At 42.4% G+C, this 24,680-nt stretch overlaps 1 protein-coding gene across 5 annotated transcripts in view; it reads right to left on the bottom strand.

Moving 5' to 3' along the window:
* OSBPL1A (oxysterol binding protein like 1A) overlaps positions 1-24,680 on the bottom strand; it is a 219,987-nt gene that overhangs the window by 77,832 nt on the left and 117,475 nt on the right. For 4 of the 5 annotated variants that reach the window (XM_069569001.1, XM_069569002.1, XM_069569004.1 and 1 more), the window contains one exon: positions 10,074-10,236. The exons of the other annotated variant lie outside the window; for it this stretch is intronic. In XM_069569001.1, coding sequence (XP_069425102.1) covers positions 10,074-10,236 — 163 coding nt within the window. The remainder of the gene's footprint in view (positions 1-10,073; positions 10,237-24,680) is intronic. 5 annotated transcript variants of the gene reach the window in all.

Here is a 24,680-nt window from a genome sequence, read left to right as displayed (position 1 = left end):
GGAAGCGAAGGCCTGAGGGGACGCACCTGGCAGGAGCAGGGACAGCCTCTGAGGAGTGATGGAAGGAAGGGACTGAGGAGGACAGGGCAGACCTCAGCAGGCAGCAGGCAGCCAGACGGAGGGCACCTGGCTTTTATTCCAGCTGGAAGCAAAGCCATTACAGGGTCCCGTGCAGGGAACTGATCTGAAGCGCCTCACGTTTGGAAACGGTCCCTCTGAACGCTGCACTTAAAATATTGCCGGAGATGAAGACGCACGCAGAGAGACCAGTCAGAAAGCTGTCACAGTCCAGGCGAGAGATGACGGGGGCCCAGGTGGTGAGAGTGGAATGATGATAAGGGGTCAGATTCTGCTGAATGTGGTAGGAAGAGCTGACAGAATGTGTTGACGGACTGAACGTAGATTCGACATCTTTCTCCCGACCCCCCGAAAAAAAAAAAGAAATCAAAGAACAATTTTTTAAAAACCAAAACAAAACCACCCACAGTCCATGACAGATAATTCAAAGGTTCTCAACCTCAGCTGAAGCAATTGTAAAGACGCATCCTTCATCCACCAAAATATGCAGGAGGGGCAGGCTTGTGAGCAGTAGTGAAGAATTCTCTTCTGGACATTTTAAGACACTTAGGAGATCTCACTTAAGTGAACGTGTCAAGTAGATAATTAGACAGGAGTCTGAAATTCAGAGACAAGACTGAGTCTACAGACACAAACTGACAGATTTATCAGAATTTGGGCAATATTCGCAGGTGTGGGACTAGGTGACGTAACGCAAGGCAAGCTGTTCAAGCTTTAATGTCTGGACAATCCCCTGCAGATGTGAAGAAAACTGCCAATTCTTATTCACTGAGTTGGGACCTCTGGTTCTGCAATTCCGACAAGCTCCCACGTGACGCTAACGCTACTCAGAACTCACTCTGAGCACAAGGGCACTAGAGCAGCACCGCCCAACCTTTCTGGCACCAGGGGCCGGTTTTGTGGAAGAGAATTTTTCCACAGACTGGATGGTGGGGGATGGTTTTGGGACGATTCAAGCGCATTACATTTATCGTGCAATCTGTTTCTATTATTATTATTAAACTGGCATATGTAGTGAAATGATGATACAACTCTCCATAATGCACAATCAGTAGCAGTCCTGAGCTTGTTTTCCTGCAACTAAACCAGGGCTGACGGAAGACAGTGACACCCATAATGCACTGCTTATGTTTGGTCTACTGCGTGAACTTTTTGATTGCTGTACTGCAGAAAACCTTGCTTCACAAAGAGAGAATGCTGGAAATGGAAGCAGGCTTTTCAGTGCTTTTATAGCAATCTTAGAATATTCTACCTTGACTTTAATTCAGAATGCATGGAGATCTGAAATTGTCTCAAACGTATTTTTAAGACCACCGTCATTTGTGATCTCAAGCGGTCATGCAAGCAATGGGGAGAGGCTGTAAATACAAATGAACCTTCACTCACTAGCCCATCTCTCACCTCCTGGTGTGTGGTCTGGTTCCTAACAGGCCACAGACCAATACTGGTCTGTGACCAGGCGACTAGGGACCTCTATCTTGAGGGTAAATGCAGAAAAGAAAAGAATGACTGCACTCTAAGACATTCTACTACCAAAAGTGAGAAAGATGCAAGAACACTAGCAAAGGAAACAGAAATAAAATCAAATGAGGGTGGTATTCTGGAAACCAAGTAAAGAAAGCGCTCCACGAAGGAAGGGGGCATCAGCAACTTGAAGTGCTGGTAAAAGGCCGACAAAGATGCAAACTGGGACAGGACCATGCACCTAGGCAGCTGAGCCTGTGACAGTGGTGACCCGGTCAAGAGTGGCCGCTGGGAAATCATGAGAACAAACGTAAATAGAGGCTGTTCAAGAGAGAATGCTAGAAGAGCAAAGTGATGCAGGTCAAAGGTATTTGTATAGGACACAGCATTTCTGAAAGATAAAGACAGCTGATGGGGACCAGGAATAACTGATTACCCGGGAGAGATAAGGAGATGTACTAATATCCTGATGAAGGTTGAAGTGCTAGGTTCGATCCCAGGCTGCGTAAGATTCTCTGGAGTAGGAAATGGCAACCCACTCCAGTATTCTTGCCTGGAGAATTCCACGGACAGAGGAGCCTGACAGGCTACAGTCCATAAGGTCACAAAGAGTTAGACACAATTGAGCATGCACGCACACACAAAGGATAAATCACGTTCACCAGTGTTTTACCTACAACATATACACATCATGAGTAAGCTGCTGGATAATTTTTAATGCTATAAGCCCAAAGTGAGATTAAGAGCCCTTGGCACTACTTAAGATTTTCCACAGAATGCTGTACCATATTCCACACAAAAGGTGTTTAATAACAGTCACAGTCTGTGGTACCCAATTTGCTGCACATCACACCAACCAATGAACGTGTTCTGTCCTGGGCAACAGAGGAAATACACAAGTTCACACGGTAAGGTCTCTGTTCTTGAGGGAAATGCAGGCTTAGGGAAAGACAAGAAAGAAATGCACAAAAAGTGATATAATGAGAAACAGGGCAAGAACAAGGTAGCATGGCTAATCATTCAATAGATAAATAAGGACAAGAGAAAAAAGTGCTAGGAATACAGAAGTGAGTGAGCTCTTCAAGTTCTGGGCAGGTCCAGACCACAGTAAAGACTCACAGAAATGGCCCAGGCAGGAAATGTCCAGGTATTTCAGAACTAACTAAACCACAGGACTTCCCTGGTGGTACAGTGGGTAAGAACCTGCCTGCCAACGCAGTTAGACACGGGTTTGGTGTGTGGTCCAGGAGGATCCCACAGCCACAGAGCGACTGAGCCCGCGCCCCATGTGCGTAAGTACTTAAGCCCAGGCACCCAGAGTCTGTGCTCTACAAGAGAAGCCACCGTAGGGAAGCGCAGCCTGGCTAGCCACAGCTAGAGACAGACCACACACAGCAAGGAAGACCCATAAGAGCCCCCCCCCCCCCAAAAAAAAAACCGAAATAAGTAAAAATAAATAAATTTTAAAAAACCTAAAATGCAGGAGGATAATGGGCTTAGGAACATAAAGAACGGAACACATGGTATCTTATCAGCCTTCCTGCCCACACTTCTGGTCACTTTGATCAAACCCTGCATCTTCTATGTGAAACTCTCAGCAGATGTCATTACTTTTCTCAGCTATTACCAACTGTAGTTGTTGGATTAAACGTTATTTCACAGGGGTCATAACTTCCTATGTTACTCTCCTCCAGACAAAATCAAAGTCATTATATTACCACTCTCCACTCTTAAAGCTCTGATTTAAAAAGACATGAGCACCCACCCCTGCAACTGCTGAGACATGCTAAAGCTGGCTTCGATTTCATAACCTAACTTTCCACTGGTTTTGCCAATCTACACTATAGGATTTGGATGCATTATTCATGCGCATTTTGACCAAAATAGCATTAAGAGTTTAAGCAAGAAAGCCTTTTTTGCACAACTGATCTCAACATGTTTCTAAAAAGGAAAGCGAACAGACAGTAAGAAAAACAATAAATTTTTAAGTTTTAAAATTCAAAAGGCAGAAATTTTTGTGCAACTGCTATCCCAGACCAGTACTAAAGAGCAAGAGCCATGAAGTTATTTAACTGGTTAAGAAACGTTTCAAAAATAATGCCTTAGGAAATCACTAGCGATGCATAAGGTCAAGCACCTTTAATTTTCTCCCCGTTAGCTACTTTTTCATTTACCCCTCTCTCTGAGAGCCAGTCTCTTAGCTCCCACATTATGGTAAATTCCTGGAGAACAAATTTTACCTTTTAAATCATCCCAGTTCACTCCCTCTGTCACCTACCCCTCCTGTTCCCCACAGTATCCACAGTGGAGCACGCAAGCTGCATGAAATTAGCAAGTGTTATGGATTCTTTTGTGTTCTTGATTGAAAACCAATATATTTTTAGGGAGGGCAGAAATATCAATGACATTTGTTCAACAACCTGCACTTAATAAACGTTTAGAGAGCAGTTTAGTCTGTGCTAAGTACTTCAGGAATATAAATAGACAGGGTCTCTCCCATCAGATGGGCTTCCCAGGTGGTGCTAGTGGTAAAGAGCCTGCCTGCCAATGCAGGAGACATCAGACTTGGGTTTGATCCCTGGGTTGGGAAGATTCCCTGGAGGAGGGCGTGGCAACCCACTCCCGTATTCTTGCCTGGAGAATCCCATGGACAGAGAAGCCTGGCGGGCCATGGTCCACGGGGTTGCCAAGAGTCAGATACGACTGAAGCAACTGAGCACACACGTACTACCACTGAAAAGAGACAGGCACATCACAACCAAAGGGCCTTGAAAGAAATGTAAAGGCAAGAAACGCAGAAGATGAAACAACTGAGGGAGTGGGAAAAGCTGCCCAGAAGAGGAGATGGTGATCATTTAGAGACATTTGAGAGTTTTGGTAGGAGAAGCAGGTGCAATGGAAAGAGTGGAAAGATGGCAGAACATGCAGAAGGAGCTGCTTCATTCTTCCCTGAAGTGGAACCTACTACATATTATAATTTCTGTGTTTTACTTGCACAATAGAATTTTTCTACAGAACTAGTCAGTCTCTAGTTTCTCATTAAATCCTTTGTTTTAATACATATGAATGTTTAGCCCTCTTCCCAGGAAGTGTTCACTTACAGGTAGTAGTATCAGAAATTTCACTCAACATAACCATTTCATTCCTTAAAGATAGACGTGCAATGAAGACAGGAAGTGAGGCTTCATTAGGTTTAATGCCTTCTCATCTGTTATAGAATGGAACTCAACCCAATTTGTGAGAAAGAATGTTTGCCGTATGGGATCTGATGAAATCTTCAGTCACTGAGCATACTGGAAAAAAAAATTTAAATAATTAAAAGACCCGCGTGGGGTTGGAAAAAATACTCTACACTGTAGGCTTATATCAAGGTTTGTCTCACCTACTGTAGTACATTTTCACTGACCCTACTTATCTAAAAAAATTTAAAGGGAAAACAGGAAGTCACACGGATTTAATTTTAAAGGAAGTAACAAGTTGTAACTGACTTTTAAAAAGCAGACTAAGCATTAACTGAAAATTATTTAGAAGTATTTTAAAAGAAGTAGCTTTAAAAGACTTTTCTCATTTCTTTTAAACATTAAGGTAGGCTTGATTTACTCTATTATTCTGATTCAGAAATTATATGAAATGCAAGTTTGTATACTTGTTCCTGCTCTTGTTTACCTCCCACCCAACAGCCTCTGTCACATGTGCGTGGTGAGGATGGAAGATGGCCGGTGTGGCTGGAACGAACAAGGACGGGCAGGGTGGGGTTCACGTCGGGAGCCTGGAAGGCCCGTTAGGGAGTTTGGATTTTATTCCAGGTGCAGTGAAGAGCCACTGAAAGATTCTGGGCAGGGGAATGTGATGCCATGACTGTCTATAAAGCATCGGTGTGGGTGGTATGTACAGAATGAAGTCAAGAGGGCAAGGTGGGAAGCACGGCCATCAGTTAAGAGGCTGGACAAGAGCAGGCACAGTGCAGGTGACGATACTGCGAGTGAAGGCGGGGCAGCCCCTCAGTGCGCCAGCACTGCTTACAGTACACACGAGTTGTTTATTCCCCCCGATAATCCTATGACCCACTTGCAGATGCAGAAACGTGGCACAGGAAAGCGAAGTCATTTTCCAAAGGCTACAGGAATTGGTAGAACCACCGTTTATCAACAGTCTTCCAGCAGCAGCACCTACACCTTTAATGATCACCTTGCAGTAACAGAACACAGATGGATTCAAGGTAAGACTGAAGGGCAGAACGGACGGGCCCTAGGCTGTGTTTCGTGGAGGGGGCCTGAGAGTGCCATGAATCTCCCAGATTTCCAGCTTTAGGGGATGAAAGAGGCGCCATTTACTAAAATTAAGCAAATTCCAGGAGGAAAAGGACCTAGGAGGAAGATCAAGAATCCATCTTTTATTTATCCAGCTAACAACTGAGTATATACATATTTCACAAGAGGTCAGGGCTGGAGAAACAAATTCCAGAACTGTGGTAGTCAGAACAACTGTCCCTCCTAGTCTCTGGAACCTGTGGAGGGGTCACCTTCCACTGAAAAAGGACTCTGCAGGTGTGACTGAGTTAAGGGCCTTGACTTGGGGAGGTTGCCCTGGATTATCTAGATGGGTCCATTGTGATTGCTATGGTCTTTATAAAAGGAAGGGAGGAAGGTCAGAGAGATCAGAAGTCAACTTGCTGGCTTTGAAGACGGGAGGATGAGACCTCGTGCCAAGGAATGCAGGTGGCCTCTAGAAGCTGGAAATGCAAGGGGGCAGATTATCTCTACAGCCTCCAGGGGAACACAGACCTGCCAACACCTTGATTACAGGACTTCTAACCTCCAGAGCTGAGAGAATAAATCTGCATTATTTAAGCCACTACATTTACGGTAACTTCTTTTGACAACAATGGGAAACTATTATAGGAATTCTAAGTTAGTATTTAAGATAACGTGGTATTGAAAGAAACAGGTGAAGGAGATGAAGAGGTATAAACTTTCACGTGTCTAGACTTAAGCTGACCGTTAAAAAATGTGCAGAAATATCAAATCACTATGTTGTGTAAGTAAGTGTTAGTCGCTCAGTCATGTCCAACTCTTTGCGACTCCAAGGACAGTAGACTGCCAGGCTCCTCTGTCCATGGGATGTCCCAGGCAAGAACACTGGAGTGGGTTGCCATTCCTTTCTCCAGGGGATCTTCCTGACCCATAGATCGAACCTGGGTCTCCCACATTGTGGGCACATTCTTTATTGTCAGAGCCACCAGGGAAGGGCATCCCTGGGCGGGCAACAGGAACTAACACAGTGTTATAGGTCAATTACATTGCTTCAAGAGCAAATAAACCCACAGGAAAAGCTCAGATTTTTGGTTACTGGAGGTGCAGAGAAAGGGGAGGGAGAATAGATGAAAGGAGGTTTCAGAGGTACAAACTTCTGGTTACAAGATAACTAAGGATGTGACATAGATCAGGATAAATATAATCAGCACCGCTGTATGTTATACATGAAGTTGACAGTAAATCCTAACTTAGAAGTACCATCACAAGGAAAAAAAATTTTTTCTATCTCTTTAATTTTGTACCTTATGAGATGATGGATGTTCCCTAAACTTGTGATAATCATTTCATGATTTAGGCCCCATCATTAAGCTGTATACCTTTAACTGACAGGGTTGTAAGTCAATTATTTCAATAAAACTTGAAGAAAAAAATAAAGGGGGGGGGGGAGAAGAAACTGTAGGTGAAAAAATATCTAAACCAAAGTTCTGGAGATGGGTACCAGAACGAATCAGGAGGAAATGGCCTTAATTAAAAGGGAACACTTCTTTTGTAACAGAAGAGAAAGAGGAAGTGGGAACGAAGGCTAATGTGTAGATTACAGTGAGAAGATGAAGTCATTCCCAAATGATGGCTTTTATGATCTCAGTGAATTACGTCGCCAGCAGGGGAAGACTTCAACTCGGGTAGCCGACTCGCAATTCTAATAGAGTTCTACATTGCACCAAAGGATTCCCAAGATTTGCGGCAGGAAGGAGGAGGAGTGGCCCAAGAAAGGCTACTACGTTCAGGCAAGTGTAATAAAACTCAGGTGGGTCACGCAGGGCAGGGACCTGTCACTGCTCGCCTGTCACTCAGGGCAACAGTCCCTCTCCCTCATCTCCTCCAGCCACGTGGAACGCGCGGACTCAGCGGGGTGCGGACTCCGCGCCGGGATCCTTCTCAACACAGCAACCCAGCAAGAGGCAGGTACTGCAAACAGCCCTGAACTGGCACTTGAGAGGAAATTCATTTTCCAGTCCTGACCGAGAGACTGTAGTTCTTTTTATCTCCTTCTCCCCGAGGAGACGACTATGGAAACAAATGTTAAAATACACCCGAGAAGCGGAAAGATGAGAGCATCCCCTGAATGTCTATCAGGCAGAGAATGACAGAAAATTCTGCTCAACCGTATCACTGACTTTCACGGAACCTTTAACAAGAATGAGCTAGAGTTGTAGTACTGGTGGGAAATATACTGGTGTATATTTCCAAAATACATTGTAACATGAAAAGCAGACCCAGGACAATTACATAGCTACTTCCACCCACCATTTAAAAAAAACAACAGCATAGATACACAGGCACATATACATGGGATTGCTTTAAAAAGGTCTGCAAGAGAATGTATCAAGCTGTTAACAAGAACCTCTGAGGAAGCGTGCAATTAGGATGAGGGATGAAGGGAAAATTTCACTGGTCACCACTATAAGAACTTCTCTCTTGAACTGTTTATAACACGATCTTTCTTAAAAATTAATTTCTTTTTAAAGACATCAATGACAAACGCAACAAACAAAGCTTTACTGTATAGCACAGGGAACTACAGGCAATATCTTGTAATAACCCGTAGGAAAATAATTTCAAAATTAATATATGTATATATGTATAACTGAATCACTTTACTGTGCAACTGAAACATTGTAAGTCAACTATATTTTATAAAATATATATATTAAAAAAAGATTATCAATGATGAGCAGCTGAAGCATGTAGGTTCTTTTACATTCACATCTCTTTCTGGATATCCGAACAGAAGGAACACAGGGGATAACGGTACAGGATGTGGCAGAGGACAGAAGGGAAGACATGTCAGCAGCCTTAGTGACCTCTTCCCGCTTCCCCCAATCAGGCTAAAAGCCTCCTTTAACCCCGCCACTCATTCCGCTGCTTTCAAATCTGATTTCTACTTTCTCTTCCCAATTTGAATCACTATTTTCACAAATACCCCATCTAATAGCCATCATCATAGTCGTTACAATCCGTTCTCTAATTATTCCCCAATCAGGTTGTTAGAATTAGCTTTCCCCCATCTTTTGATCATGTCACACTTCTAAAATTAATGTTCCTGTGTGCTCTGCTGATCTTCTGCAATGAACCTCTTCTCTGTTAAGTCCACCAACATCACTTTCCTTGTCCTGTATCATCACAGCACTTTAACTTCCTTAACCAAACTTTCTGGAGCTCTCATTTCTGTGACCTCTCACTGCGCTTCCTGTAGTTTCCTGTTAGGAATGTGCCCCTTAACTCCATGTCCACTGAGATCTCCTGCTTCCACCGTCAAGTTCTCTGAGACCCAGCAATTGCACACGTTCATCTACTAAATAAGCGCTTAATTTCCTCACATAGAACTGTTCTCAGTCTCAGTCGTCTCCAGCCATCCCCTCCAGGATTCCTTCCATGACTCTGCCCACATCCACCTCAAATTCTAAAGGAAATTCAAAGAAAGTCAAAGCTACTCAGCAGTACCTCCTCTTGAAAGTCATTCTTACCCCTCCACATACATCGCCCATTTTTTGAATACCTGGTACCTGTCAGGCACTACTGAACATACGAACTCATTTAATTCCAACTCGACTCACTGCAATGGAAACTGTAATTATCCCCATTTTAAACATGTAAAAGCTGAAAACCAGAGAGGTCATGGGACTTGCCCAAGGTCACACAGCTCACACCAGTGTCAGAGGCAGGATTTCAATTCAGAGGATCTGGCTCTGAAGCCCCTGCCCGCTGCCAGGGTGCTGCACTGCTCTGAGGCCAAGGGAGGTTCTTCCTTTTCTCTGTTCCAGGTACACCGTGGCCTCACCTCTCCCTTCGGCACCCAGCATACCATATTCCTTAACCAATTCCATAACCAATTCTTCCTTATCTGTGTCCTTTACTCTTAGACCTCTCTGAGGATATAAACCATCCACCTCTCTGTCCTTTAACAGGTAATAGCACCTTGTACCAGGAGGTATTTAACAGTCAGTGAATAAAATAATAAACCAGATTCACAGCCCTCTGGCCCTACTGGAGCACAGGCTGTCAAAAAGGCAGACTCAGTGACGACTTCTGTTTCAAACTTTCGGGCTCCTGCCTTAAAAAAAAATCACACAAAAAGTAGGTCATTGGGGAGCTGTAGCAATACATTTCCATCTGTTTACTCCAGGGAACTCAAGGTGACATCTACCTTAAAACAACATTTAGGTGGTCAACTGTGAATTACCAAAGACCCAGATGGCGGGGTTCTAGAATTACCTGACAGTGCATCATAGAACTCGTCCTCACTAAAGATGCTCAGAGGCGGGGAACCTTTAACCAGAGACTGCTCTAATTCGTGATGTTCAGTGGCTAGAGTCGCCAGCGCTTCTGATAAAATTTTGTTTTTTTCTTGTTCCTGTTCCAATTTAAAATTCCTCACCTAGAAGAAAACAGATAATACAAAAAAGACTTCAGAGTGACAGGAGAGACAGACTTACTCAAAAGGATGTGAAAATAACTCACGTTAGACCCAGTTCAATTGCAACATCAGGAATGAAAACAGTGGTGCTACATACGCACGCTTGAAAGAGCAAAATTACTAAGCTAATTTTGTTCTTCCCGTGGGGACTCTTTTCATAACAGCTCCAGCCAATGCAAATAGATTAAGAAAAAGCAAACAAATTCAGCCCAAGTGATCAGGACCTTAGTAGAAGGACATCAGTCAATTTGAAAATCATATAAAAATTTATTTTAAATAGTATTTCATTCAACATTAATCAAATTAAACCAGCTTTTGAACAAAATAAAGAATTAAAACTGTTGTAAATATTAAAATGTGAACCACATCAAAGATTAAGACATAATCCTCCGGTTTACTCTCAAAAGAGTTGGTATATCAAATAAAGAGAAACAAGAGGCTAGGTAATGACATTTTAATTACCATTTTCCAATCCAGATTTTGATTCTGGTTGCATATTTTACCTTGAGTTTAGTGAACAAAAGTAAGTAAATAAAAGATTATAGAGAAGGCAAAGTCATACTCCTTTGATGATATAATCTGTTTTTCCTATCTAATTCAAGAGCTTCTGAATTTGAAGTTAATTAAAGCCTTCTAAAATTTAAGTAGTCTAATTCTCATATAAAATAGCAGGTACCAGATTCAGTATGAACAGTTTCATCCACTCTTGTATTAGAACTCTGAAAATCACAGCTACTCCATCAACTCCCTCAATTTCTAGGGGTCATGTGGGTCTTTAGACAGGAGTTGGAAGAGCTGGGATCCACCTAATCTCAGATTTCTCTTGTGCCTGTTTCTTTACCTATAAAATCAGGATTCTACTGCCATGGAAGAGTCTCATTGGTGGCTTCAACTCAGTGGTCTTCAAGAAAACAAAAAGAAAAAAATTCAACAGCACAACCTATTTCTCAAATCTCAACGCATGAAATCCGATGTTTCAGGAAGCAGCAGTGCATAGGAGGATGCTGGGTCCAGATCGGGAGCCTCTTGGACTTCTCCCTCCAGGCCCAAAGCCAAGGGCTGTTCCAACAATTCGGGGCAAAATTAGGGTGACCTCCAAAACCCCCTCCAGTCAAAACGCCTGCCCCTGGGTCTTCACCCTGGTGACTTCTCCCCACGGCTCCCAGCTGCGCTCTGCTAAACTCCGCTCCCACTTCCTGGCCTCTCTCTCAGTCTCCTTCCTGTGGTCCCCAAGGACACAGCATCTTCCTCCACATTCTGACTCCACAGTCACACGTATAGGGACAATGCTCCAAGAATCCCGGATATGACTTAAAATATAGCCTTACCAGAAAATGCTAAGTGTGTAATAAAAACAGAATTAAACCCTCATTATTTTGGTAACAGCTCTAGTCCTTGGGTACCTTAGTATTTATTATCATTATAGGAACATACTTATTATTAGAATTACAATAATGAAATATAAACAGCAATAAATGGTAAGCAATAATGTGCAGAGAAGACCCAGAAAACAGGAAAAAATTAAATAGGTATATTATAATTTTTAAGAAACTGAAAAATACATGCAAATGTTCCTAGAATCTAAAATTTTATATCCAAGGAGGAAATACTCTTGGTATAGCTGAAATCAACCTTAAAAAAAGCTGTTTTTCCTCCACTTGACCAGGCAATTCATTTATCTATAAATAAGGACTACAGAATTCATCATAATATCCAAAACGAACCCTTCTTTAGATGGAAAAACATCAGCACTGCTGCAGATTCAAAAAAATGCCATTGCAGATTCAAACTCTTTCACCCCTATCCACTCCTCTTTCATTAAGCTTAGGTTTTTTTTGTTAGCTGCTCAAGTATCAAAATGCAAATGTGCTACTGACACTGTACTGTTCTACATAGTGTTTTAAAAAGTGTTAGTCGCTCAGTCGTGCCTGACTGTTTGCAACCCGGTGGACTGCAGCCCACCAGGCTCCTCTGTCCATGAGATTTTCCAGGCAAGGATACTGGAGTGCATTGCCATTTCCTTCTCCAACTGTTCTACCTAAGAATCAACTAAGTTACCTCTTTTGGGTAAAAAATATGTAAGTTCTAGTTTACTGATTTTATTGTTAATCTCTTATGGTGCCTACTTTATAAGTTAAATTTAATCATAGGTATATGATTATGTATGTAATCATATGTATAGGAAAAAACAGTACATATACACATTATTCAGTAAATCCAGTTTCGGGCATCCACTGGCGGTCTTGGATCATACCCTCCCCAAGGATAAAGGGGGAAACTACTATAGTTACTGAAAAAAAATTGGTTTTAATGCTTTAAAACATCTATGTTAAATTTAAATACCTGAACTCAATCCCTAGATTTCAGAAAAGGGACAAAATAAATGATTGAGGCTCCAAAATATCAAGTTCTCCCAACAAGATTATACTCGAAATCCTGATCTTTTTATCCATGAAAAGCAAGCACACCTGTATTCTGCTGCCTCAACATCTGTTCTCAGAGAAGACGGTCTTCAGAGAAGGAGGGAAAGGGGTGAAAACAAAAGGTGGAGAAGAGGCTCTGACCACAGACTGGATTTCACCTCGCTATTATCTGTCAGCTGATCTGAGGACACATGTATTAGTTTCAAGCCTAACAGGATCTGCGATACTGAAGTCATGTTACTCTCAAACTTCCTGCTGAATGGCAACACCTCGCCATCCAAAAAAGGGATGCAGCTGAGACAGCAGGTGTGCGTAGCATAGAAACTGCACTAGTGAAGAGCTGCAAAGAAGCACCTAAAAACATACTTCACTGGCATGGATGCTTTTTGGTCAATCAGATCAATCAGCTGGAATAGTCAGCTGGAACAATCCAAATCTAACCCCGCTATAATCTCAGTAATTCAGAAACACTGGGAGGATACCTGCACTGGAAATAGTGTAAACTACTCATCAAGCTATGCAGAGTGTAACTTCATAAAATCCTCGTCTTACTTTCCAAGTCTGTCTCCAAACTCTCATTTGCTAGTTTAGCAACTGTGGTGTGAGATAAACAGTACCTTCATGCAGTCCCTCTCTGCAGTTCTAAGTGCTGCTCTTCACCTTCGTGTGTATCAATTCACGCACACGGATGACTCAAAGGATAACTACCCTATTAATGTTCAAAGAACAGATAACTTCACAAAATTAGTAAAACCCAACATGTGCTTATAATTTAATTAGACCATTTCCAGCATATGGACATTTTCTTTTTCAAATTTCACATAAAATTCACGCCCTCAGCCACTCTGCCACAACATATAACCAAGTAAACATAAATGTCAAACTTTTTATTAGAAACATTTAAGAACTGAATCATCACACATTTAATAGTTACACATTATTATCAACTATTAGTAGACACATTGCTCTGTGTCTACAGCTCCTTCAGACTAATGCACATTCAAGCCTTTCCAATAATCTCCAAAATCACCTTAACACGACCCGTCTTTCATCTTACTCAATTTCATGCTGGCAGAAGAAACTCACAAGGAATACTTGCAAAGTGTTCTTCACTCCATCAGTGAATGGATGCCAACAAAAGAATTCAGAGTTTTAAAAAGCCTTGGTGCTAGCCAGTGAATATACATTTTATCAACTTCTCCTATAAAGCACCCTGCTATTTACCTATGTTCCCAAGAGGTTAAGCCAGGCAGAGGCAATGATTAAATCTGGCAAAGACACACCACTAAGTGGGAGTAAATTACTAGTATTCAGAGAACACCATGTCCAATTATCCAATTATAGGTTAGGTGACATTCTGGCTCTGATGATCAATCTAGTAAAGCTCTTTCAACCAGCTACATTCCAGTCAGTTAACAGCATCAGTCAGTCAGTTCAGTCGCTCAGTTGTGTCCAGCTCTTTGCGACCTCAAGAACCGTAGCATGCCAGGCCTCCCTGTCCATCACCAACTCCCAGAGTTCACCCAAACCCATGTTCATCGAGCCGGTGATGCCATCCAAGCATCTCATCCTCTGTTGTCCCCTTCTCCTCCTGCCCTCAATCTTTCCCAGCATCAGGGTCTTTTCAAATGAGTCAGTTCTTCGCACCAGATGGCCAAAGTATTGGAGTTTCAGCTTCAGCATCAGTCCTTCCAATCAATATTCAGGACTGATTTCCTCTAGGATGGACTGGTTGGATCTCCTGGCAGTCCAAGGGACTCTCAAGAGTCTTCTCCAACACCACAGTTCAAAAGCATCAATTCTTCAGTGCTCAGCCTTCTTCACAGTCCAACTCTCACATCCATACATGACTACTGGAAAAGCCACAGCCTTGACTAGACAGACCTTTGTTGAAAAAGTAATGTCTCTGCTTTTGAACATGCTATCTAGGTTGATCATAACTTTTCTTCCAAGGAGTAAGCGTCTTTTAAGTTCATGGCTGCAATCACCATCTGCAGTGTTTTTGGAGCCCAGAAAAATAGTCAGCCATTGTTTCCACTGGTTCCCCATCTATTTGCCATGAAGTGATGGGACCAGATGCCATGATCTTCGTTTTCTGAATGTTGAGCTTTAAGCCAACTTTTTCACTCTCCTCTTTCACCTTCATCAAGAGGCTCTTTAGTTCTTCTTCACTTTCTGCCATAAGGGTGGTATCATCTGCATATCTGAGGTTATTGGTATTTCTCCCAGCAATCTTGATTCCAGCCTGTGCTTCCTCCAGCCCAGCATTTCTATGATGTACTCTGCATGGAAGTTAAATAAGCAGGGTGACAATATACAGCCCTGACATACTCCTTTTCCTATTTGGAACCAGTCTTCCATGTCCAGTTCTAACTGTTGCTTCCTGACCTGCACACAGGTTTCTCAAGAGGCAGGTCAGGTGGTCTAGTATTCCCATCTCTGTCAGAATTTTCCAAAGTTTCTTGTGATCCACACAGTCAAAGGCTTTGGCCTAGTCAATAAAGCAGAAATAGATGTTTTTCTGGAACTCTCTTGCTTTTTCCATGATCCAGCGGATGTTGGCATTTGATCTCTGGTTCCTCTGCCTTTTCTAAAACCAGCTTGAACATCTGGAACTTCATGGTTCATGTATTGCTGAAGCCTGACTTAGAGAATTTTGAGCATTACTTTATTAGCGTGTGAGATGAGTGCAACTGTGCGGTAGTTTGAGCATTCTTTGGCATTGCCTTTCTTTGGGATTGGAATGAAAACTGATCTTTTCCAGTCCTGTGGCTACTGCTGAGTTTTCCACATTTGCTGGCATATTGAGTGTAGCACTTTCACAGCATCAGCTTTCAGGATTTGAAATAGCTCCACTGGAATTCCATCACCTCCACTAGCTTTGTTCGTAGTGATGCTTTCTAAGGCCCACTTGACTTCACATTCCAAGATGTCTGGCTCTAGATGAGTGATCACACCATCGTGATTATCTGGGTCGTGAAGATCTTTTTTGTACAGTTCTTCTGTCCATTCCTGCCTCCTCCTCTTAATATCTTCTGCTTCTGTTAGGTCTATACCATTTCTGTCCTTTATTGAGCTCTTCTTTTTTCAGCATCAGCCTTTCTCATTTCTTATCACTGGATGTACAGCTATAACAGAACATACTGGCTTCAGACTGAAATACATCTTAAATACAAAAACATCTAATTTTACCTCTTAGATAAGGAATTACATTAAGACTTATTTCTGTGGTTAGAGGACCAATGACATGCTGACTTTTCTCTGCTGTTGCCACATTGCTGTTGAAAAGTGGGTCTGGTCCTTTACAGCTGGGTAAGGGTTCTGCCAGGTTTCCTTAGAGGTTCAGTGGTAAAGAACAAACAAACAAACAAACAAACAAAAACCCCACCTGCCAATGCAGAAGACACAGGTTCGATCTCTGGGTCGGGAAGATCCCCTCGAGTAGGAAATGGCAACTCACTCCAACATTCTTGCCTGGGAAATCCCATGGACAGAGGAGCCTGGTGGGCTACAGTCCATGAGGTCACAAGTCGGACATGACTTAACTGAACAACAATGACAAAGGCTCTTCTGCTTGTAGAAGATGACAGCGTTGCTGGAGGTGGGAGGCATAGCGCTCTCATGTGAACTCAAGCAGAGGTTATCTAGGTTCATAGCTAGGCTGAATCATGCTCTCAGCCCAGGAAAAGTAAGATTTGATCTCATGTCCCAGGCACCATCAAGTATGGAAATACATCTTCAAGACTGGATGGTAGACACGCACTTTGTTTTACAGATTTACAAAGTGCCCTCACACACATTAGATTTTAGCATTTTCATTGACTTTCATGCCCTGCTTCTACGCTATCTCACCAATGCCTCTCCAACTGCACAAATTTTTTTATGTTTCTCAAGCCCTTTCCCCCTCTCCCCCTGCCCCAGTTCTCCTCTTACTAAGAAAGACATTTAAAAATAAAGAAGTATCAGTGGCCAAGCAGATTTGTCTGATGGGAAGAAATTCAGATGAGGGAGTATATGGAAGGAAGGTGTGGGGAGGGGAGGGGGACTGCACAGAGCTTGCTGTGCTGTGCTTAGTTGCTCAGTCGTGTCTGACTCTTTGTAACCCCATGGACTGTAGCCCACCAGGCTCCTCTGTCCATGGGGATTCTCCAGGCATCAATACTGGAGTGGGTAGCCTATCCCATCTCCAGGAGAACTTCCCAACCCAGGGATCGAACCCAGGTCTCTTGCATTGCAGGTGGATTCTTTGCCATCTGAGCCACCAGGGAAGCCCAAAAACACTGGAGTGGGTAGCCTATTCCTTCTCCAGTGGATCTTCCGGACCCAGGAATCGAACCGGGGTCTCCTGCATTGCAGGAGGATTCTTTACCAGCTGAGCTACCCAGGAAGACAATAGATCTTACAGATCAATGTGAGAACCCCGGCTTTGACTCTGACTGACATGAGGAGCCATTGGACAGCTTTGAGCAGAGAAGTAATGTTACTTGATTTACATCTTAACACAATCTCTTTGATAAAAGCTGAATAAGAGACCTGGAGGGGAGGGCAAGCTTAGAATTAAAGATCTTTAAAAGGCTACTGGGACAATCCCAGTAAGAGATGGATAACAGCAATGGAGGTGATGAAAAGTAGTCAGATTCTGCATGTATTCTGAAGGCAGGTCTATGGGATGTGAGACAGGGTCAAGGATGACTCCATAGTTAAAGAGAGAGTCATCTTGACCCAATGCAGGAAGACTACAGGAAGGACCTGGAACAAGCAGGAACTCATACATGGTAAGTGGGTGGTATCATCAGGCGTTCAAGGGCAGATGTCATGTAGATAAGTGAAAGAAAGTGAAATCGATCAGTTGTGTCCGACTCTTTGCAGCCCCATGGACTGTAACCCACCAGGCTCCTCATCCATGGAATTTTCCAGGCAAGAGTACTGGCGTGGATTGCCATTTCCTTCTCCAGGGGATCTTCCTGACCCAGGGATCGAACCTAGGTCTCCTGCATTGCACGCAGATGCTTTACTGGCTGAGCCACCAGGGAAGCAGATCTTCAGGGTCAAATTCCAGGCTGGAGATACAATCTGAGAGTCCTTCGCAAATAGATTATGTTTTAAGCTGTAAAACTAGATAGAATCACTAAGGGAGAAAGTGAGACAGGCACAGGAAGAAATCTAAGGACTGAGCTTTCCCTCTGGTGGGAGACACAAGAAAGAACCGGCAAAGGAAACAGACAAAAACAGGTGGAAGGTGGGGGGTTGAGTGAAGAAAACTCAGGAGTGTGTGCTAATTCTAGAAGCCTAAACAAAGTGCTAGAAGGGGGAACAAGTGATTATGTTGAACACTGATGACAGATCAAATAACATGAGGACTAAGAAAAGCCCTCTAGATTTGATGATGAGGAAGTCAACGGTGACCTTGACAAGGACAGGTTTAGCAGAACAGTGAGAGAACGCTGAAGACAAAGGCTTCACAGGACTGGGTCAGAAGAAATGAGAGGGGACTTGGAAAGGGCAAGTATGGCCCATTCTTTCTGCTAGAAAGGAAAGGAGAGAATTGGGGCAATTGCTGAAAGGGGGTGAGGGTCGATAAGGCTTTATTATGAAATATATGCCAGCGTGTTTCTACATCTATGGGAAAGATTCAACAAAGGGGAAATTAATGATATAGGAGTCAAAGGAGAGAACTGCTGGAATAAGCCTTCTGAGTTTGCAAAAAAAGGATGGGATCTAATCCATACGAGTACAACTGGCCTTCACTAAGGCAGGACAGCTCATCCTTAGCTGGAGGAGAAAAAAGCAGCATGTATGTGTCCAGATGCAGGTTTCCTCAGTGGTTCAGCAGCAAAGAATCCACCTGCAATGCAGGAGATGCAGGTTTGACCCCTGGGTCGGGAAGATCCCCTGAAGGAGGAAATGGCAACCCACTCCAGTATTCTGGCCTGGGAAATCCCACAGACAGAGGAGCCTGGTGGGGTATGGCCCATGAGGTCGTAAAAGAGTTGGGCACGACTAAGAGACTACACAGCATGCGTCCAGATGCAGACAGGTAGGTATGTGTAACCGAGTGTTCTTTTAGAGGTTCCTTTTGTCTTGGTGCACGTAAGAACTGAAGAGAACAGGAAACAAAGAGGTCTTCAACCAGTAGGTCCCAGTATATGCCTTACACACAGCACTGAAAAGTGCACCCTGAGATTTCAAAGGAGATCAGATCCAAGGCCCTCCAAAGCCTCATTCACCCTCATCTGGTCAACCCAACACAAAGCAGCTGTTCCAGCATTTTCCCTTTGCTTACAGGAGACCATGGCTTGCTCCTGGCACTGTTACATGCTCCGTTCTTACTGGCACTACCGTGTTCCTCAATCTGGCTCCAGCCAACAGGAAAGGAAACTGCTGGGAATTGCCTCTATACTTCTTTGCCCTTCAGCTCTGTCTTGGGAATGAAGGAGAGGGTGTTACCTGCTTGTTGACTTACTGATAAAGCTCTAAGTAAAATGACTGCAGTGGAGCTTGGTAATTGCTAATCATCTGTTAAATCCATTACTCTCAAATGTATCTTCAGACATTTCAAATCAAGGAGGAATTGTGCAATAACTGTGTAGTCCTACATGTAGGACAGAGCCCAGTAACTAGTCACTCAAGCAATGTAGTAAATAGATGAGTTTTAAAAGCAAAGGCTTAAGATACTTGAATTAATATAAACCCAGAATATTTGATAGTTATTTTTGTCAGATTGATTTAAAAATAACCTCTCATAAAAATAAAACCAATGGGAGAATAATGCTACAGACAAATGATAATACGTCTAAGTTGACCTTTTACATGTTTTTTTTTTTTTTTAAAGAAGAAGCAAAAAAGAAAAATGTCTTCTGAAAGAAAAGTACCATTCACTTCCATGGTATGCCACCAACAGCAGATTCAATACACATGAACTTCACTCCCTTGCTCAACAGTTCTGGCATTTAAAATAACTCGGTACAAGTAAGATCTCATAGTAATTTTCTCTTTCAATTGCAAAGCTGAGTCAGTTGATACTGTAACAGTCACATAAGGAACTACAATAACCAGTACTTTCCATAACTAACATTTTACATTCTAGAAGTTAGCACTTACAGAATTACATTCCTAAAAGCACCACATCAATGTATAATCTCCAAATTATTCTAATTATAGTGCATTAAAAATTTCAAAAGGTTTTTACGTATCATGTAAATTACAGAACAGGATGTTAAACTGCCATGTAATGGCATGTATTAAACACACTGCAAACAAATTCAGTGTAATGTCAAAAATCATTGCTGGCTCTATGAAAATGGTAAAATTCCAAATCAACCTACTCAATAAAAGTTCAGGAATTTTAAAAGGCCTATTCTTTTAACCATGTCTCTTAAATTCTCCATTAAATAGCTGTTCATGAGTGTATTCCCTAAGTGCCCAGAATGGGTTGCCTATGACATGCTCAACAGTTAACTGCTGAAATAGCATTTTAAAATGAAGAAAATTCAGGAGTGCAGTAACAGGAGAAATAGATGGGGACTGATGCAATGCAAAACGACTTTTATCATAAAATCTCTTTAACCAGTATTAACAAGTATTATTTTTCACAGTTTATTCCAGAACCAATCATTTAAGTGAGCAAAAATGTCTCTTAAAATCTGTGTATTCTTAACTTCAGTATAAGAGTTCACCTAGCAAAAAAAAGAAAAAAAAGGACTTCATAAGCATTTGTGTCAACAATGGTTCTGCTTACACAGGGCTGTTACTGTGTCTACAACTGATAAAGTACATGCATAGCATTTTAGTTTTCAAAAGGCACTTTTACACGCTGTTAGAGATCATTAAATCTTCCTAACAACACTATGAGGAATGCATATATGTTTAAACTGAAGATCATCAAGTTTAAGTAACTTGCCAAAGGTTAGCAGAAGAATAAAAAACTGAAACCAACATCTTTTAACTTGGAATCCTGTAAGCTTTCCAACCCACGGCATTGCCAATAACCAAAATACCCAATAACACTGTTGACAGCAATTCATGACCAAGAGTCTTAGAAGCAGTTGTTCAGTCTCTCAGTCATGTCTAATTCTTTGCAAACCCATGGACTGCAGCATACCAGGCTTCCCCGTCCTTCACTGTCTTCCAGAGTTTGCTCAAACTCATGTCCATTGAGTCGGTGGTGCCATCCAACCATCTCATCTTCTGCTGCCTCTTCTTGGGCCTTCTATCTTTCCCAGCATCAAGGTCTTTTTCAATGAGTCAGCTCTTTACATCAGGAGGCCAAAGTATTGGAGCTTCAGTATCAATCCTTCCAATGAATGTACAAGGGCTGACTGCCTTTAGGACTGACTGGTTTGATCTCCTTGCAGGCCAAGGGACTCTGAAGAGTCTTCTAGCGTACCAGTTTGAAAGCATCAATTCTTTAGCACTCAGTCTTCTTTACGGCCCAACTCTCACATCCATACATGACTGCCAGAGGGCCTCACATTTTTGGGTAGATGGGATTACTATACTGATGGGCCAGACAGATGAGGGAGGGCAAGCAGAGCTGCCTGGACCACAGCAAAGCACTTGTTATAAAACCATCCCTTGGACTCCTGTCAGGAATGACATCACTATAAAATGGTGAGATTGTTACATAGACTAGGAACCTGACTGCAATCACACCCTCCAGGAGAAGGGTTTCGTTTTTTTTAAAGATCTCTTCTGTTCCTAACCTGCTTAGAGCTAAGATTCTCCACTATGAAGAGTGTACCTAGAGCAGCTGTAGAGCTGACTTGGTTTTTTATCAAAAAGCCCAGTTTCAGCCCCAATCTACTGCCTCAAGACTTAAAAAATGAACAAGGTCCATGTACTGTGATTTCTCCCAATATCTAGTGTCCTCTTCTTCCTTAGTAAGAAACCCACTTTGTTAGCTGAACTCACTGCCCTGTATCTTCTTAAAAATTTTTTTATTTTATGCTGAAACATGGTTAATTAACAATGTCAGTCAATCCTAAAGGAAATCAGCCCTGAATATTCATTGGAAGGGCTGTTGCTGAAGCTCCAACTCTTTGGCCACCTGCTACAAAGAGCCAACTTGTTGGAAAAGACCCTGATGCTGGGAAAGATTGAGGGGAAAAGAAGAGGGCAGCAGAAGATGAGATGGTTGGATGGCATCACCAACTCAGTGGACTTGAGCTTGAGCAAACTCCAGGAGATAGTGGAGGTCAGGAAAGCCTGGCGTGCTGTAGTCCACGGGGTCACAAAGAATCAGACATGGCTTAGCGACTGAACAAAAACGAACACCATCTTAAACTCTACTGCTCAGTCTTTCTGGCAGCTGTGGCCACATGACTAAGTTCTGGCAAAGATGGAAGTAATTTAAGGAATTCACCGGGTCTCCTTAAAGGGAAGGGCACAGTCCTATTTTCTGCTTGCTTATCTGTTTCCTTCCTCCTAACTAGAATTTGGTATTTGGAACAACCCCCAACACTTGAAACTGCCATGTAGTGTTTTTTCAAAAGCACCACTAAGTATTCTAATGTGGCTTCTGGATAAGAATTGCCAGTTTAGGGGCTTCGCTGGTAGTCCAGTGGTTAAGAACCTGCCTTGCAATGCAGGGGACCTGGGCTCAATCCCTGGTCCAGGAAGATTCCACATTCACGAGGCAACTTTAAGTCTGCGAGCCACAACTACTGAGCCCACATGCTGCAACCACCGAAGCCCATGCACCTCGAGTCCGTGCTCCACAGGAAGAGAAGCCACCGCAGTGAGAAGCCTGCACACCCCAACTAAAGAGTAGCCCCAACTCAAGGCAACTAGAGAAAGCCCCTGCACAGCAAGGAAGAACCAGTGCCGCCAGAAGATTAATTTTAAAAGAAGAATTGCCAACTCAGGAGAATTCCAATTTAGTTAAAAAATATTTGCTGGGCACGTACTACTATATTTCAAGGTAGGGCTAGGGATACAAAGTAGAAGAAGAGATTGGTGAATCCTTGGATAGTTTATAGTCTGGAAGGAGAAAAAGACAGCCGCTTCACACTCCTGCCCAGTACACCTATTTAAAATGCAAACTCAGCATTACTGTTAAGCTTTTCAATGGTTCTTTATTTGCTTTCCCTTACAGTCTCCAAAGCGGAGTGTATTTATCCATGAGACATACAAATATTAGAAAGTCTTTTATATTTACTTTTGTAAAAAATGCTAGACCGTATGTTACATATACAGATACGATATAGACAGACTGACAACGGTGCCATCACACGCACCTCCATGGATCACCGGGTCGAGGGTCAAGTGCAGGATGCCCAGTAACTTCAGGGAAGAGTGGTGACGCCCCTCAGAGGCCGACCAAAGTGCCTGCTTTCAGGGTATCGTGACACACACCGCACTTCATGAGAGCGTGGTTACAAGGATTACGGACTGTATTATCTAGATTTAGTTAAGTCACAAAATACAACCACAGCATCAAGACCATGCCAAAAAGAACGCCAGACTGAAGACAATACTAATGATGCTAACGATAGGAGCAAAGAGAATAGAGCAAAGGCTTCTACTGCCGGCGGGAGCTCTTTGCCAGCTACCCTGGTTAAAAAACAAAACAGGGCACATATAATCAGATGACAATAAGCCAGTTCTCCAGGAGACTATATGAAATATGGATGTATGTAGATATATGTATAGAAATCTGGATGTGTGCAGGTCACCGTCTATTTATGGGTTGTTGGTGGCACTTGTGGTAAAAAACCTGCCTGCCAATGCCGGAGATGTTAGAGTCTCAGTTCAATCCCTGGGCTTCCCTGATGCCTCAGTCGGTAAAGCGTCCGCCTGCAATGCAGGAGACCTAGGTTCAATCCCTGGGTCAGGAAGATCCCCTGGAGAAGGAAATGGCAACCCACGCCAGTACTCTTGCCTGGAAAATTCCATGGATGGAGGAGCCTGGTGGGCTACAGTCCATGGGGCTGCAAAGAGTCGGACATGACTGAGCAACTTCACTTTTTTTCTTTCGATCCCTGGGTCGGGAAGATGCCCTGAAGAAGGGAATGGTAACTCATCCCAGTATTTTTACCTGGGAAATCCCATGGACAGAGCCGCTTAGTGGGCTACAGTCTAGAAGGTCGCAGAAACAGATGCAACTGAGCACGTATGCATGCATTATCTCTTGAGATACAAACTAAGAAGCACGTGAAGTCGTGACATTTTTATCATTTAAAATCTGACCATCCAGCAGGTGAAGATACCACTGAAGAAATCTGAGGAGGTTTATTTACAGTCACAAGACATACAGAAGTTTTAGGCTTTAAATTTCTTCACTAAATGTAATCAAATATTTAGCAGTCTTTTCATGGTTTTTAATAGAAAAGACAAAAAGCTACATCACTTGAGAAAACACTTATTCTCAAAGTACAAAAAACAGCAAAGAACAATGTGATGAAAAATTCAGATATATTCCTTTGTCAGAAAATACTGCTGTAAGATAGAAAAAACTGCTGAAGATATTTAGAAAAACAATTTAGTGTGGGATATTTGCTCTATAGAAAATTACAGCTGCTTTGAACATGTCTTGGCTAAACCATGTTAGAGTAATGAACTACAAGAATTAGGTTTTTGGTTTTTTTTAAATGAACCTCTAAGGGGAAAATGTATCAAAGAAGATATATTTTCAATAATAATTAAATAAAAATGTTTTATGGAAAAAGTGTGTGTATATATATATATATATATATATATATATATATATAAATAAATGTAATATCCTGATGAAGCAGTTATTTTGACCTAAGGTTTTTACACAACCACCCAATTTTAAAATGAGCAAAGAACTTGAACAGACTTTTCTCCAAACATATACAAGTGGCCAACAAGCATAAGAAAAGAGGCTCAATATCTTTAGTCATTAGAAGCATGCAAATCGTAACAATGAGGTTATCATTTTACACCCACCAGGAAAGTAAGTGTTAGCAAAGATGCGGAAAAATAGAATCTCTGTGCCCTGCTGGTGGGGAACATAAGATG

This window comes from Ovis canadensis, chromosome 23, assembly GCF_042477335.2.
Source record: "Ovis canadensis isolate MfBH-ARS-UI-01 breed Bighorn chromosome 23, ARS-UI_OviCan_v2, whole genome shotgun sequence".
Lineage (NCBI taxonomy): Eukaryota > Metazoa > Chordata > Mammalia > Artiodactyla > Bovidae > Ovis > Ovis canadensis.
The sequence above is the reverse complement of the archived record's forward strand: the minus strand, read 5'-3'. Positions and strand labels throughout refer to the sequence as shown.